Consider the following 12,583-nt stretch of genomic DNA (forward strand, 5'->3'; position numbering starts at 1 on the left):
ATACCTGGGACTGCCCCGGCCCAAGTGCAGCACCTTGCATTTGGCCTTGTTGAACCTCATTAGGTTCTCGTGGGCCCACTTCTCCAGCCTGTCCACATCCCTCTGGATGGTTTCCCTTCCTTCCAATGCATCGACTGCACCACTCAGCTTGGTGTAGTCTGCAAACTTGCTGAGGGTGCACTCAATTCCATTGTCTATGTCATTGATAAAGATGTTGAAGAGAACCGGCCCAAAGACTGAGCCTTGGGGGACACCACTTGTGACCAGCCTCCACCCTGACACAGAACCACTAATCACAACCCTTTGGCTGCAACCAGCCAACCAGTTCTTAATCCATGTTGGCCTTGGGATCCTGCATGGTCCTTCTGATGAAGTGACTGAGGTTTGGGGTCTATTTGGAAGCTGAGATGAACTGTTCTTAGAAAATATATTTCAAGGTAGAATTGTCTTATTTTAGGCTATAATATGTAGAGATTTTTTCCATGAAATTTCCACATTTGATGAGATGGCAGTCGGGCATTCTTTATTTACCTTACTTCTACTCTTGGTCATTTCTGATGAGGAGTGAAAAACTGGGAAGCCATTATCCTGGAGAGATGATAGTGTAAAAGATGAGGAAGAAGTAGTTAATAGCAGCTCTTTAGTTATCGTGCTTGAGGCATATGGTTTCTTCTTTCCTGGCAGGCAGTTTCTAGGATTTTAAACTCACTGCTCTTGTTGTACAATAGCCATCAGAAGACATATAGTTACAGGAAGGACAGTTACTGATGGTTACTGGCAGTGCTGGGAGCTGTCTATAAGATCCCATTGTTGGAACATACTTCTCATTCCTGTCACTGGCTGGTATCCATTAGTGTTGACTGAGGTCTTTTTTTTTTTTTTTTTTTTTGCCTGGCTGAGAAACAAGTGCTGGTGTGGAAAGGATAAGGTGTTGAATGTGAACCTGTTGGAAGTGAACATTAAGAAGAATAAATTTCTGCATATACTCAGAGCAATGTATTAACATTTTCCAAAAGTGAAAGTCTTCCACATAAGGGCATAATGAAAGACTGACATTAAGCTGTAATGCTTAGCAGTTTACATGGATGCTGGAGTTCTTCAGGACTTACATTTTCTCTTATGGACTGTGGACATAGCAAAACGATGAAGAGATCTCTTGGATAATCACTCCTGCCTCCTCCTGTCTATTTATTGTGTCTGTATTTCTAGCTCTCTCTTTCTTACAGCATTCTTTTCTCCTCCTCACCGTCTCCCTTCCCTCTCCTTCAGGAGTTCCCCTTTTGCCCACACCTGATATTCAATCCTGGCAGAGTTAATGCCTTTTGCTGAGATCAGACCTGGCACTAGGGAATCATGTGACAGAGGAAGGTTGCTATAAATATAGTTGAACCCTGCCTTTGGACAGGAAGAGGAGAAAGTGAGAGAGACACAAGGAGCAGGAGGGGCAGAGGGAAAGGGAGCACAGGGACAGAAGAACTCAGAGTGGTCTAATGAGAGAGAGGAAGGAACAGAAGAAAGTGCAGAAGCCATTTTCTAGGCCAGACCATGAGATGGTTCTAGGAAAGGACCAGAGTGGCAGCTCTGTTACAGCTGAGCATGAGCTAGAGTAGAGACATGGAAAGCTCAAAGAGTATGACGCAGGAATCTGGATCGAAGTCAGCTTTGTGGGGGGGTACACCGCAATACGACTATATCTGCTTTGAGAAATGCACCCGTTACGGGATACCCTTGGAGGCAGGACGAGAGGCCGGGGGGACAGGGGACGACCTGCACTACCTGGAGAACTCCCTCAGCCACCCACAGGTAGGGTTGGACAACTGGGATGTTTATGGCAGCACAGGTTTCAATGGGTCATATATGCTCTTGGGGCTCCTAGAATGGAGAGCATGTGTCTCTGTCTATTCCCAGTCCTACCAACTCTCCCTTTAACTTGTTGAATTCCAAGTAAGGCACTGACTTTCACAGCCTTGCTTAGAATGCTATCAGCATTTCAAGTCATTGCGTATTTCCATCTATTATGACCACAATGTTAGAATGGTTAAGTTGGGATGGTGAAAAATCAATGAAACCATTGATGTATGCATAAAAGCAAGGAGAAATTGCATTCGCCTTCAGCTACATAATGTTTTTAGGTAGAGCAGGAGAGGAAATAAAAACAAATAGAACGGGAATGTAGATAGATGGATATCCATCTGCACAGCTGAATGGACAGTCATGCAGAGCTCTGTTCTGACTTTCTCCTGAACAAGGAGAGTAAGTCCATGCTGTATATGCATGTTGATAGTTTCAGTAGCTCTACTGAGAGCTGTGAAGAATTTTCTAACCCTTAAACTTGACCTGACTCTCACTCTGGTTCATAGAAATATTGGCTCAGAAAAATATCTAGTACAAAGATGTACTCTAGTTATGACTTCTTGTTCTATTGCCCTCTGTATCTCCTCTACCTCTCCTTTTGGGACAGCCTTCGGCAAAGAGGAGGTTTTACAGCAGTCTTGGTGTCTTATTTCCTGCCTGACTGCTCAGACTGAGCTGACGTAGAACGGTTTAGAGCAATGTAGAATCTGGTCTACTGACGAGAGGGAGAGAGAATGTGTGAATGTGAAATTCTCACAGGGAAGACATGAGTGGAGGCCTTACACAAATACTTCAGTCAATGACTGGGGAATAGGGGAAGAGGTGCATTAATTTGAGTTGCATGATTCTGGAGTAGGAAAAAAGCCACATTTGCCACCAAGAATATCTCTTCCAGTAGGTAAACATCCCAATGAGGATGATACCTGCCATGTTGCAAAATACTAGGAAGTCAGTCCCATGACCATACCTAGAAATGTCTCTTCTGAAGATGTGTAAAACATCTGAGAGTTTGCAAATTATTTCTCTACTAAACTGTTCTAAAACAGCTTCCTGGCTGATTCAGAAGCAACAGCCAGAACTGGGAGGTGTCTAGACAGAATTATGCTTTATTTATACTTTCAAGTGAGTTACACTGAGATTTTGCACTTGAGATGTGACCTGGACCTCTCATGGGATGCAAGTGGAGCAATGCCTAGGGCTGGAGGATTATGGAAATGGAAATGCACATTGTGTTACATGAACAATTAGTCAGTTGGGATACACAAAAATATACCAGTTTATATGTATCCAACCTGCAGACTACTCCCACATGGCTAAGACCATTCTTAGAAGGTGGCACAGATGACACAGTGAGGCACAAAAACCTACCTCTTGCTGCCTGGCCCTGGAGTGTCTTTGTTTTCATTCCCACCAGCATGCCAGTAAATGAATGTAGCCAAACTCCAACACAAAAAAAGCAGGACATCAGATGCATTCCCATACATGTCTTCAGGCAGTAACATCCCCAAGCAAGTATGCATTTGTGAGCACAATTTTCAGTCTTGAAAACAGACAGTCATATTTATAGATCTACTGAAAATGTGCCCTAGAAATGCTGTTATGTAAACAAGCACACAGTTACATATATAGTGTGCAGGCATATTGTCGTAAAACGAGTCTTGCTGTGCATGTGTATTTTGCTAGCCATTAATTAACATGTAGATAAAGTATAAGCATTCATACTATTATACACGTCTTGTACAAGCATGCACTTCTATGCTATTAACATGATAAAAAATCTGCTGCACATGCTTTCATCCATTTCCACGCAGAATACTCACCACCATGATGTGGAAACAAAAAGATGATAGACATTTTAATTCTACTGCGTCAATTCCTTATGCTAGCTGTTCCTTTCTATTTTATATGTAAGTTCGAAGGTGTTTCAGACAATGTGTGATTTGACTGGGTTCACAAGGCAAAGAACAGTGGAAACTTGATCTTAGGCCTGGGATTTTCTAATAATACATAGTTAATATATTAGATAATAATGTAATAAAAATAGATAATAATATATTCATAATTTGTGGCAATTAAGATAACAGGATCATAGAATCATAGAATGGCTTAGGTTGGAGAGGACCTCAAAGATTCCAACCCCTTGTCATGACCAGGGCTGCCACCCACCAGATCAGGCTGCCCAGGGCCCCATCCAACCTGGCCTTGAACACCTCCTGAGATGGAGCATTCCACAATTTCTCCGTAAAACCTGTTCCAGGGCCTCATCACCCTCTGCATAAAAATTTTCTGCCTAACATCTAATCTAAACCTCCCATCTTTTAGTGTAAAGCCATTCCCCTTGGTCCTGTCACTATCAGACAGTGTAAACAGTCAGCCCCTGTCTCTCTTGTAAGCTCAAGACTTAGAGACTAGAGATTTTATCTGCCATTTAGAATGATGTCTTGAAGATATTTTTGCTCTCCAATTAAGTTCAGTAAAGCCAGCAGTTCATAGAACCACTAGGAAAGAAAAGCTCAAGTGGTTCTATTCCTCACACAGCCCAAATAGTTATAACAGTAGATATACATTAGAAAATAGATTTATAAAAATTACATTATTCTGCATTGTAGTTTTCTGTGTTTTTATCTTTCTGTATGAGAAATAAGAGCCTCTCCTCAAGCAGCTCAGACTGATGAAGTATTTATAAGATATGGCATTTGTGAGGTAGAAAGGGTATTTACAGCAGAGAGCTCTAACAGCAGTACACAGATGGGTGCCACAGTATGCAAGTGTAATGATTAATTGGGCAACACAGTATTATAGAGTAACAGACTCATAGAAAGACTTCAGGGGGCCTCTGGAGTTTTCTAGCCCAATGCCCTGCTCACAGGGTTTATGCAAGGAAGTTTTGAACATCCCCAAGTATGAAGATGCCCAGCCCCTCTGGGCACCTGTTCCTGTGCTGAATCATCCTCAGGTTTTCCTTCTGCACATTCAAACATACCCTTGTTGCAAGTTTTGCCTTTTTCTTCCTGTCCTTCACTGTGCCTCTCTGAGAAGTCTGGCTCTCTTTTCTCTCCAGCTCTTTCACTCCCTTCAGGTACTGCTATTAGATGTTCCCTTTGCCTTTACTTCTTTGGGTTACATCTATTATTTTGTAGCTGACCCCCTGTCCATCACATGTGACTCATTAGCTGTATGCATAAGCAGTTGAGACTAGACTTTTTACCAAGGAAGATCATTTCAGGAACAGCAGCATGTCGCCAAGGCAGCAGTGAGAGGGATGAGCAGTCTTGCCTAACATAATTTTTCTGTAAGGTCATCCTCTGATTTCTTTTAATCTTTCTCTGTCCTACAATTATTTACTACAATCTGAAGCAGTGCCAGAGTCCCAGAGAAACAAAGTGTGTGTATTAAGCATTCTTTAAGTGAGTTGAGACTAATTTGTTCTCCAGGACAGAGCCTTCATCTTTATGTCCTGAGACTAGCTCTTTTTCTTTCACATCCCAAGTTCACAGTTTTCCAGCCAGAAACAAACCATGAATTAGGATACTGAATGAGGTCTTTTACTGTTCATGCTATTATGCTGTTCCATCTGAATAGATGGAGTACTCTAACTTGAAAAAAGCTACTTGGCAAGGTAGTTTATAATTCGGATTAAGTTCATAGTTTGTATTAAGATGTATTTGTTATAAAACAATCCCTCATGAGCATGTAAAAGCTGTGAAAAATTAGCTTATGAGATATGAAGATGCACTTGTCTAAAATCTGTCAGCGCTTGGCATTGCTGCCTAAAATAGATACAGTGAGAGAAACAGGGATTAATCTGCTATTTAGTATTGGATTTTATATGTGATAACGTATATGAAGTCTGGCAAGTCCTTCATCTTGATGTTTCACTGTCCTGTATATATTATGGAGATCAGCGCATGGCCACTCTTTACTGCTAAGAATATGTATTGCTTAATTTGGCTAGACTGTGGTGATAATAATGGGGTTAATAATTAAATAAAATGTAATTTCCCAGTGCAGTGATGGATGGGTGGAAGAATAGTTTCAGATGTTCAGGTGGGATCAATTTGTTTCAGAGATGGCAGGTAAGCCATCATAAGAACAGGATGATAAAAAAAAGCCTACGCGTATGTTCTGTGAAAATATAATAGGGATTTTAAAGGGAGCTATTGCACATAGCTCAAGTGTCTGAGGAATATAGGCAAATAAACTACTTAGGACTGTCAGTCATGTTTGGCAACTGGAAATATAACTTGGTTTAACACTGAAACGGTAGCTCAGAGAAGCTGGGAAATTTCTACCCTTGGAGATGACTAGGACTTGACCATACAAGGCCCTGAACATCCTGATCTGGCCTTGGAGTTAGCATACTATGAGCTAAGGATTGGAAGAGAAACTCTCAGATGTGCCTTTCAGACTTCAGTCTTCCATGAGTCTCCAAATCTATCTGAGCTCAAACTGTTACAAATAGGTTATCTGCTTTATTGCCCTTCTACTGATGATTTTTCAATTAATGGAAACTTCAAGGGAATAGGAGCAACATCTCCTGTGTCACTTAGAAAGGAGGAAAAGTAAAGCTGTCAGATAGAATTGTTTCCTAAGCTCATGGTAGAGCTCCGTATCGCAAATGTCTTTTCATTCTCCAGCTGAAGTGTCTGCCCTTTGCTGATTTCCTCTTTCCACTTAAAATGGATTAGAGAAGTAGGTGCTGTGCCGGGAGGAAGCAGGTTCTAGCAGGTGGGAATTGCCAAGATCACAGGCCCAGCATCAGGCAGGAAACTGATGTAAAGACATAGCTTGCTCATTGAATGACAATGCACACAGCTTCTCAAATGCACACCTTCCCCATATATACCATGAAAGAATAAGGGAGAATAGCTACTCTCTGGGGGAATCTGATAAACAAACAAATGGACATAGTTAGGATCCTTCCAGCTTCCTTGAGATCTTTTTTTTTTTTTTTTTTTTGACAAGCTGTTACAACTGATAGTTATATCTCTGATCCATGTGAGAAACATCATTGGCAAGCTCATGTAGCTACTTGTGAATTGCAGAATATCAAATGTTTTCAAGACTTGTATCTAATGACAAGGGCTAGATTAGATAATTAAAAAAAAATCAGATGAGTTAGATATGGGGACTTAATAGAATGATTTGGGTAGATAAGGGGAGGTGCTATGTGGTACCCTCTGCTATTTGTGCTGCTTCTTTTCCACAGAAGACACCACCAGTGCCTGCATACCCTATTAAGCATTCCTTGGCAGCAGAGTGAACAGATGCAGGGCATTCCTGCAACCTATTTAGTAGTGTGATACCTCTCTAAACCTTAAGAGTTGTTTTGCAGTGTTGCTGAAGTATATGAGACAGCCCTAAGACTGACAGCCTCATGTGAACTGTTTTGACCTTCTTTTGTACTCCCAAAAAGCCTGCCCAATCTCTTTCCTTCAGACCTGAGCCTGCTCTTTCTGAGGATATTAGAAAGCAGTTAGCCTTCTGTTATCATAGCTTGTACCCCGAAAAGAAGATGCAGAGATTTTAGATAGATTGGAAAGAGGAAACCGGGAAGGAAAAAAGAAAAAAAAGAAAAAAAAAAAAGGATTACTTCTGTCTGAGTCTTTCTGTGTCTCTGTCTCCTTGCTTAGATACGTTTGAGTCTGCACCTCTGACTGTTAGTAAATATGCCCTTTCATTTTAATGCTACTTGTGAAGGAACATTTGCCTTACCTCTTCGTTTTGCTCTCTTTTGCTTTCTGCCCCTCTAGCTTTATGGACAATACACAGACCAGATAACTGACTTTGCTGAGAAGGAAGCAGCAAAACTGAATACAAAGCAGGCACAAAAGAACAACGAAAGGCCCCTGAAACGTGAGAGTCAAGTAGAGATAAAAGAAGAACGCTATTCCAAATGCCAAGGTAGGAATGATTTATCCTTGCTTACCCTGTGATCAGATATTGAGTAGAACAGCCAGAGAGAAGGTTTTCAAGCAAGGCAAAAAGACAAGGAGACTTTGGCAGGGGAGAAGTGGAGAAGGAAGGAGGAGTCACTTTGGTTATAAAAGGCATTTGCATGCTAGGTGTAGGAATAACTGGCCCTAAATTATTATTTTTCCCACAACAGATCCCTATAGCAGGAGGAAAAATATTTTTGCTGCTAGTGCGCAAGAGGTTAAGTTATCTTGTCCCTTTATTTTATTTTGAAATTTCAAAGAGTTTTGAAAGACTGCAAGGAAAGGATGGGTATCAGACCTTTAACACTAAGCCCGTGATTCTTTCAAATACATTCTTTTGGAGGTCGGTTCTCAACACAGAAGCACAGATTACATCTATGTTGCCTACATTTTTCTGGTTCTCTCTTCCCTCCACAGACTGTGCTAGACGCATCCAGAAATATGTTACCAGGAAGCTTGGAGAGGACTGGATTTTCTTGGTGCTGTTGGGTCTGGTCATGGCGTTGGTGAGCTGGGGAATGGATTACGCCAGTGCGAAGAGCCTACAGGGTGGGTTTCATTCAGGTGTTGCAAAAGCATACTGTAAATAATATGAATATTTTACAAAGCCCAGTGACCAACATTCCTCCTCCTCTAACATTGTCACCACCCCAGGAAGACTGAAATACTTGCAACACAGTAGAGAGAAGGTTAACTAGGAAAAGGTTCCTTAAAGGAATGTTAAGGAAATATTTCTAAGTGGGCAGGGACATGTGTACCATTTAAAGATAAGCCATTATTTTTACTTCCTTTCTCTCCTTCTCTCATTTATGAGTAAGGGCACATTGTGTGACTTTGACCCTTCCTTTTATACAGTTTGCCATCTTCCCCAGATCTGTTGAGCATACCGTGGGTGGGGAGGAGAAAGGGCTCTTTGATACCCTCTTGATACAGTTTTTTTTCTGCTTTTATCCTCATTATTGTTCTTCTAAATTTTTATTTGTACAGTGCTCTGGTGTTTTCTGCTACATGGCACCATAGTGCTCTTTACTTAAATTTTTTTTACAATGATCTCACAATCACTGGCTTGTGTCCCTTCTCTACATCATTCCTCTGGTTCCCATACCCTTTTCCAGCTTAAAAAATTACAGAATCTTTCAGTGGCCCTGCCTCCTGTCTCCTTGCACACACATACATACAACATTGCCCACATGCTGTTAATTGCATGCACTTTAGAAGAAATGATTCATGCAACATTCTTAGGAGTATGGAGCACGTGTATTTTACTCCATCTCTTTTTATTTTGGCAAGGAATCTCAGGTTGCATGTGTGCCAGAGAACGTCTCAAAAAAGAAACACCCTCTGAGTTTGCGTGCACAAGGCACATCTTGTAACAGCTGGCACCGCTCCCTTCATGCAGCTGCTCTAGAAGGCAAATCATAAGCAGGGCTTCCAAGGTAGTTTTTCTGAAGGAACAATTTTTCATGTGATTGAAATGGAGGAGACGACGCTAATTTCGCTGTCCTTCAGGTCCCATATAATGCCCTCCAGCTGCTAAATGAAAAGATCCTGCACAGAAATTCACTCTTGCAAGTGGAATACAGCTCTTCCAATGCCACGTTATGGCACAGGTATTAGCAGTGTCTAAGAGCAGAGAATCACTTGTATCCATTCCTGCAGAATGCATATATTATTTGAGATCTTGTACTTCAAATGTAACAAGGCTTTACCCTATTTGTCTTAGAAAATTGGGACTCTTAGCATTTCTCAAGTAGATTTAGTATGGGCAAGTTTAGCAGGTCTGGGCTTTTGTTTGTGATTCTTTAAAGTTTACCAACCTGCTTGGGGCAGCTGTGGTTACTGACAACTTCTTTGTTTGTCTGTTTACAGCCTACAAGTGGATGTACAGAGAGCTGCACCCGAATGTTCCTTTGCAGTATCTGGTGTGGGTAGCATACCCACTTGTTCTCATTCTGTTTGCAGCCATCTTCTGCCACCTCGTCTCTCCACAGGCTGTTGGTGAGGGTAGAAGGCATGGCAAGATCTGTTTCTGTCTGTCTCTTTTTTTCTTATTCCTCTTGCCTTTGGGTTTTCTATATCCTCTACTCTGTTGCTGTTTTCAGGATCTGGGATCCCAGAGCTCAAGACAATTATGAGAGGAGTGGTCCTCAAGGAATATCTCACTCTCAAAGCATTCGTGGCCAAAGTTGTGGGCCTTACAGCTGGGCTTGGAAGTGGCATGCCTGTGGGGAAAGAGGTAAATATTGCTATCTTCATACAAAGTAGCAGCCAGGGTCTAGGCAGTGGAAGGAATTGTCTATGCAAGAGTCTTTAAATGTTTCCTTTTCCTTGACACCATTCCTTTTGCCAAAACTCTGTTTTTCCCAGCAGCATTTCTCTTCCACTAACCATTTCCTTCTACTTTGAAAGGCTTGATATACGTAGGTGTCTCTGAAAGCAATGACTCATATTTATTTCCATGGAAACTAAAACAGCTACAAAGAACACAACAACACTATTTGACAGAGCAAATTCTCAGCTACAAAATGCTGTTTTTCAACACAGCCATCACTATTAGCTATGCGTTTTCACCAGTGATGAACAAGAGCCTCCGTGCTCCACTGGTAAAAATCTGCACGGCCATCCAGAATGTGGCTTGTCTTGCATGCCACTGTTGCTACTGCTGAAACCCACCACCCACCGCTTCACTGTGCTCACATCCCATGCTTGGTCTCCATCAGCATTCAGCAAGCATCAATGAATGTCAGTGGGTGCCATTTCCTCTGCATGGAGGAATTCAATTCTGCGCTTCAGCTTCATGTGCACTTCCTTGTCAGATGCCATTTTGTCAGACTGCCCCTCTACTGCCATCTGTTACACAGCAGCAAAACTTAATAGAACATTTGTGGGAATCAAAGAATTAGAGAATCATAGGAGTTGGTAGGGACTTCTGGAGATCATCTAGTCCAAACCTCTTGGTAAAGCAGGTTCCCTACAGTAGGTTACACAGAAAACCATCCAGATGGGTTTTGAGTATCTCCAGAGAAAGACACTTCACAGCCTCCCTGGGCAGCTTGTTCCAATGCTCTGGAACTCTCAAAGTAAAGATTTTTTTCCTCATGTTTATATGGAACTTCCTATGTTTCAGTTTGTTCCCAGTGCCCCTTGTTCTGTTACTGAACACAGCTTAAAAAGTGCCTGGCCATATCCAGTTGACTCGCACTTGTTAGATATTGGTAAGCATTGATGATAAGATCTTCCCCCAGGCTTCTCTTCTCCAGGCTGAACAGTCCCAGGTCTCAGCCTTTCTTCATAAGGGAGATGCTCCAGGCCCTTAATAATCTTTGCAGCCCTCCACTGGACTCTCTCTAGAAGTTCCCTCACCTTGAACTGAGGAGCCCAGAACTGGATACAGTACTCCAGATGTGGCCTCACCAGGGCAGAGTAGAGGGGGAGGATCACCTCCCTTGACCTGCTGGGCATGCTCTTTTTAATGCACCCCAGGATTCCATTGGCCTTCTTGGCCACAAGGGCACGCTGCTGGCTCATTGCCAACCTGGTGTCCAACAGAACACCCGGTCCTTCTCTGCGGAGCTCATCTCCAGCAGGTCATCCCCTCACCATACTGATGCATGCAGTTATTCCTTCCCAGGTGCAGGAATCTGCACATGTCCTTGCTGAACTTCATTAGGTTTCTCCCCACCCAACTGGAAGGTTCAACCTCTACTGCCACACCAAGGAATTACTTTTGGAGCTGCCCTCGTAGGGGGAAAAAAAAAAAAAAAAAACCTCTCTAATTTTTCTTTTGCTCTCCTCTTGCAGGGCCCTTTTGTGCATATTGCCAGTATCTGTGCAGCAGTACTCAGCAAGTTTATGTCAATTTTCTGTGGTGTATATGAGGTAAGACACATGTCTTTGGCATACAGCTCTTCCACAGGCTGAACTCTTACGATACATTGGTAGGCCACTACACACAGAGGGAACATATGAAGTTCACTATGCTGCTCATAAGCAGTAAGATACCAGCCAAAGAAAACTGTAGTAGAAGGCCAGAGATACAACTAAATGACTGTGCAGTATCAAATATGGTTGTTGGCTACCACATTACACAGAGGCTCTTTAAGAACATGCATTTCACAAGTTTTCTGTCTCACAATGCACTATGATCAATGTCTGTGTTTAAAAAAAAAAAAAAAACACCTTAAATAGCTGTGGATAAAGATCAATTTGTCTTTAAGATAAAATGCATAGAGCATTACTAATTAAAGCAACTGACGCTGCCTCTAGGCTTTTGCTGTTGCAGAACGGCCTCTGCTGGCTGACTGATGTATTGGCTAATTGTATTTGGTGAAAAAAGAAAAGACACGTTTAACCACATAAATAGCTATATGTAGGAACTGCTTTACAAACTCCTAACAGTAATTGGCTTTGTAATACAACAACAGGAGGTGCTGTTTCACTTGATCCTGTATATGCATAAGGATCAAATCTCACTACTGTAGACCGAGTGTACTAAAAATTGCAATAACGTGTATAGAGCCTGTTATTTGTAATAGCAGTGGCTGAATCTGCTGTTGGCTGTTGCTTTGTTTCATTGTTCTGGATCCTAACCCTTTGGCTTTGCTCCCTCTAACCACAGCATGCCTTTCTCTGGCTGCCCTCTCTGTTCCAGAATGTGCACAGGCAGCTCGACCTCCTGGTGATGGCTTGCTCAGTTGGAATTGGATGTTGCTTCGGGGCTCTTCTTGGAGGCAAGTGACTTCCTATCTGTGACTTTTAATGTAAAACTCAGCCTCTAGCTGTGAGATCTC

The 12,583-nt window shown here is 42.1% G+C and overlaps 1 protein-coding gene across 1 annotated transcript in view; it reads left to right on the top strand.

Moving 5' to 3' along the window:
* Positions 1,597-12,583, top strand: part of CLCN1 (chloride voltage-gated channel 1) — a 40,923-nt gene continuing 29,936 nt past the window's right edge. The window contains 6 exon segments of the mRNA XM_021395575.1: positions 1,597-1,803; positions 7,608-7,758; positions 8,211-8,342; positions 9,663-9,791; positions 9,896-10,029; positions 11,595-11,672. Of these exon segments, the coding sequence (XP_021251250.1) occupies positions 1,597-1,803; positions 7,608-7,758; positions 8,211-8,342; positions 9,663-9,791; positions 9,896-10,029; positions 11,595-11,672 (831 nt within the window).

This window comes from Numida meleagris, chromosome 1, assembly GCF_002078875.1.
Source record: "Numida meleagris isolate 19003 breed g44 Domestic line chromosome 1, NumMel1.0, whole genome shotgun sequence".
Classification (NCBI taxonomy): domain Eukaryota; kingdom Metazoa; phylum Chordata; class Aves; order Galliformes; family Numididae; genus Numida; species Numida meleagris.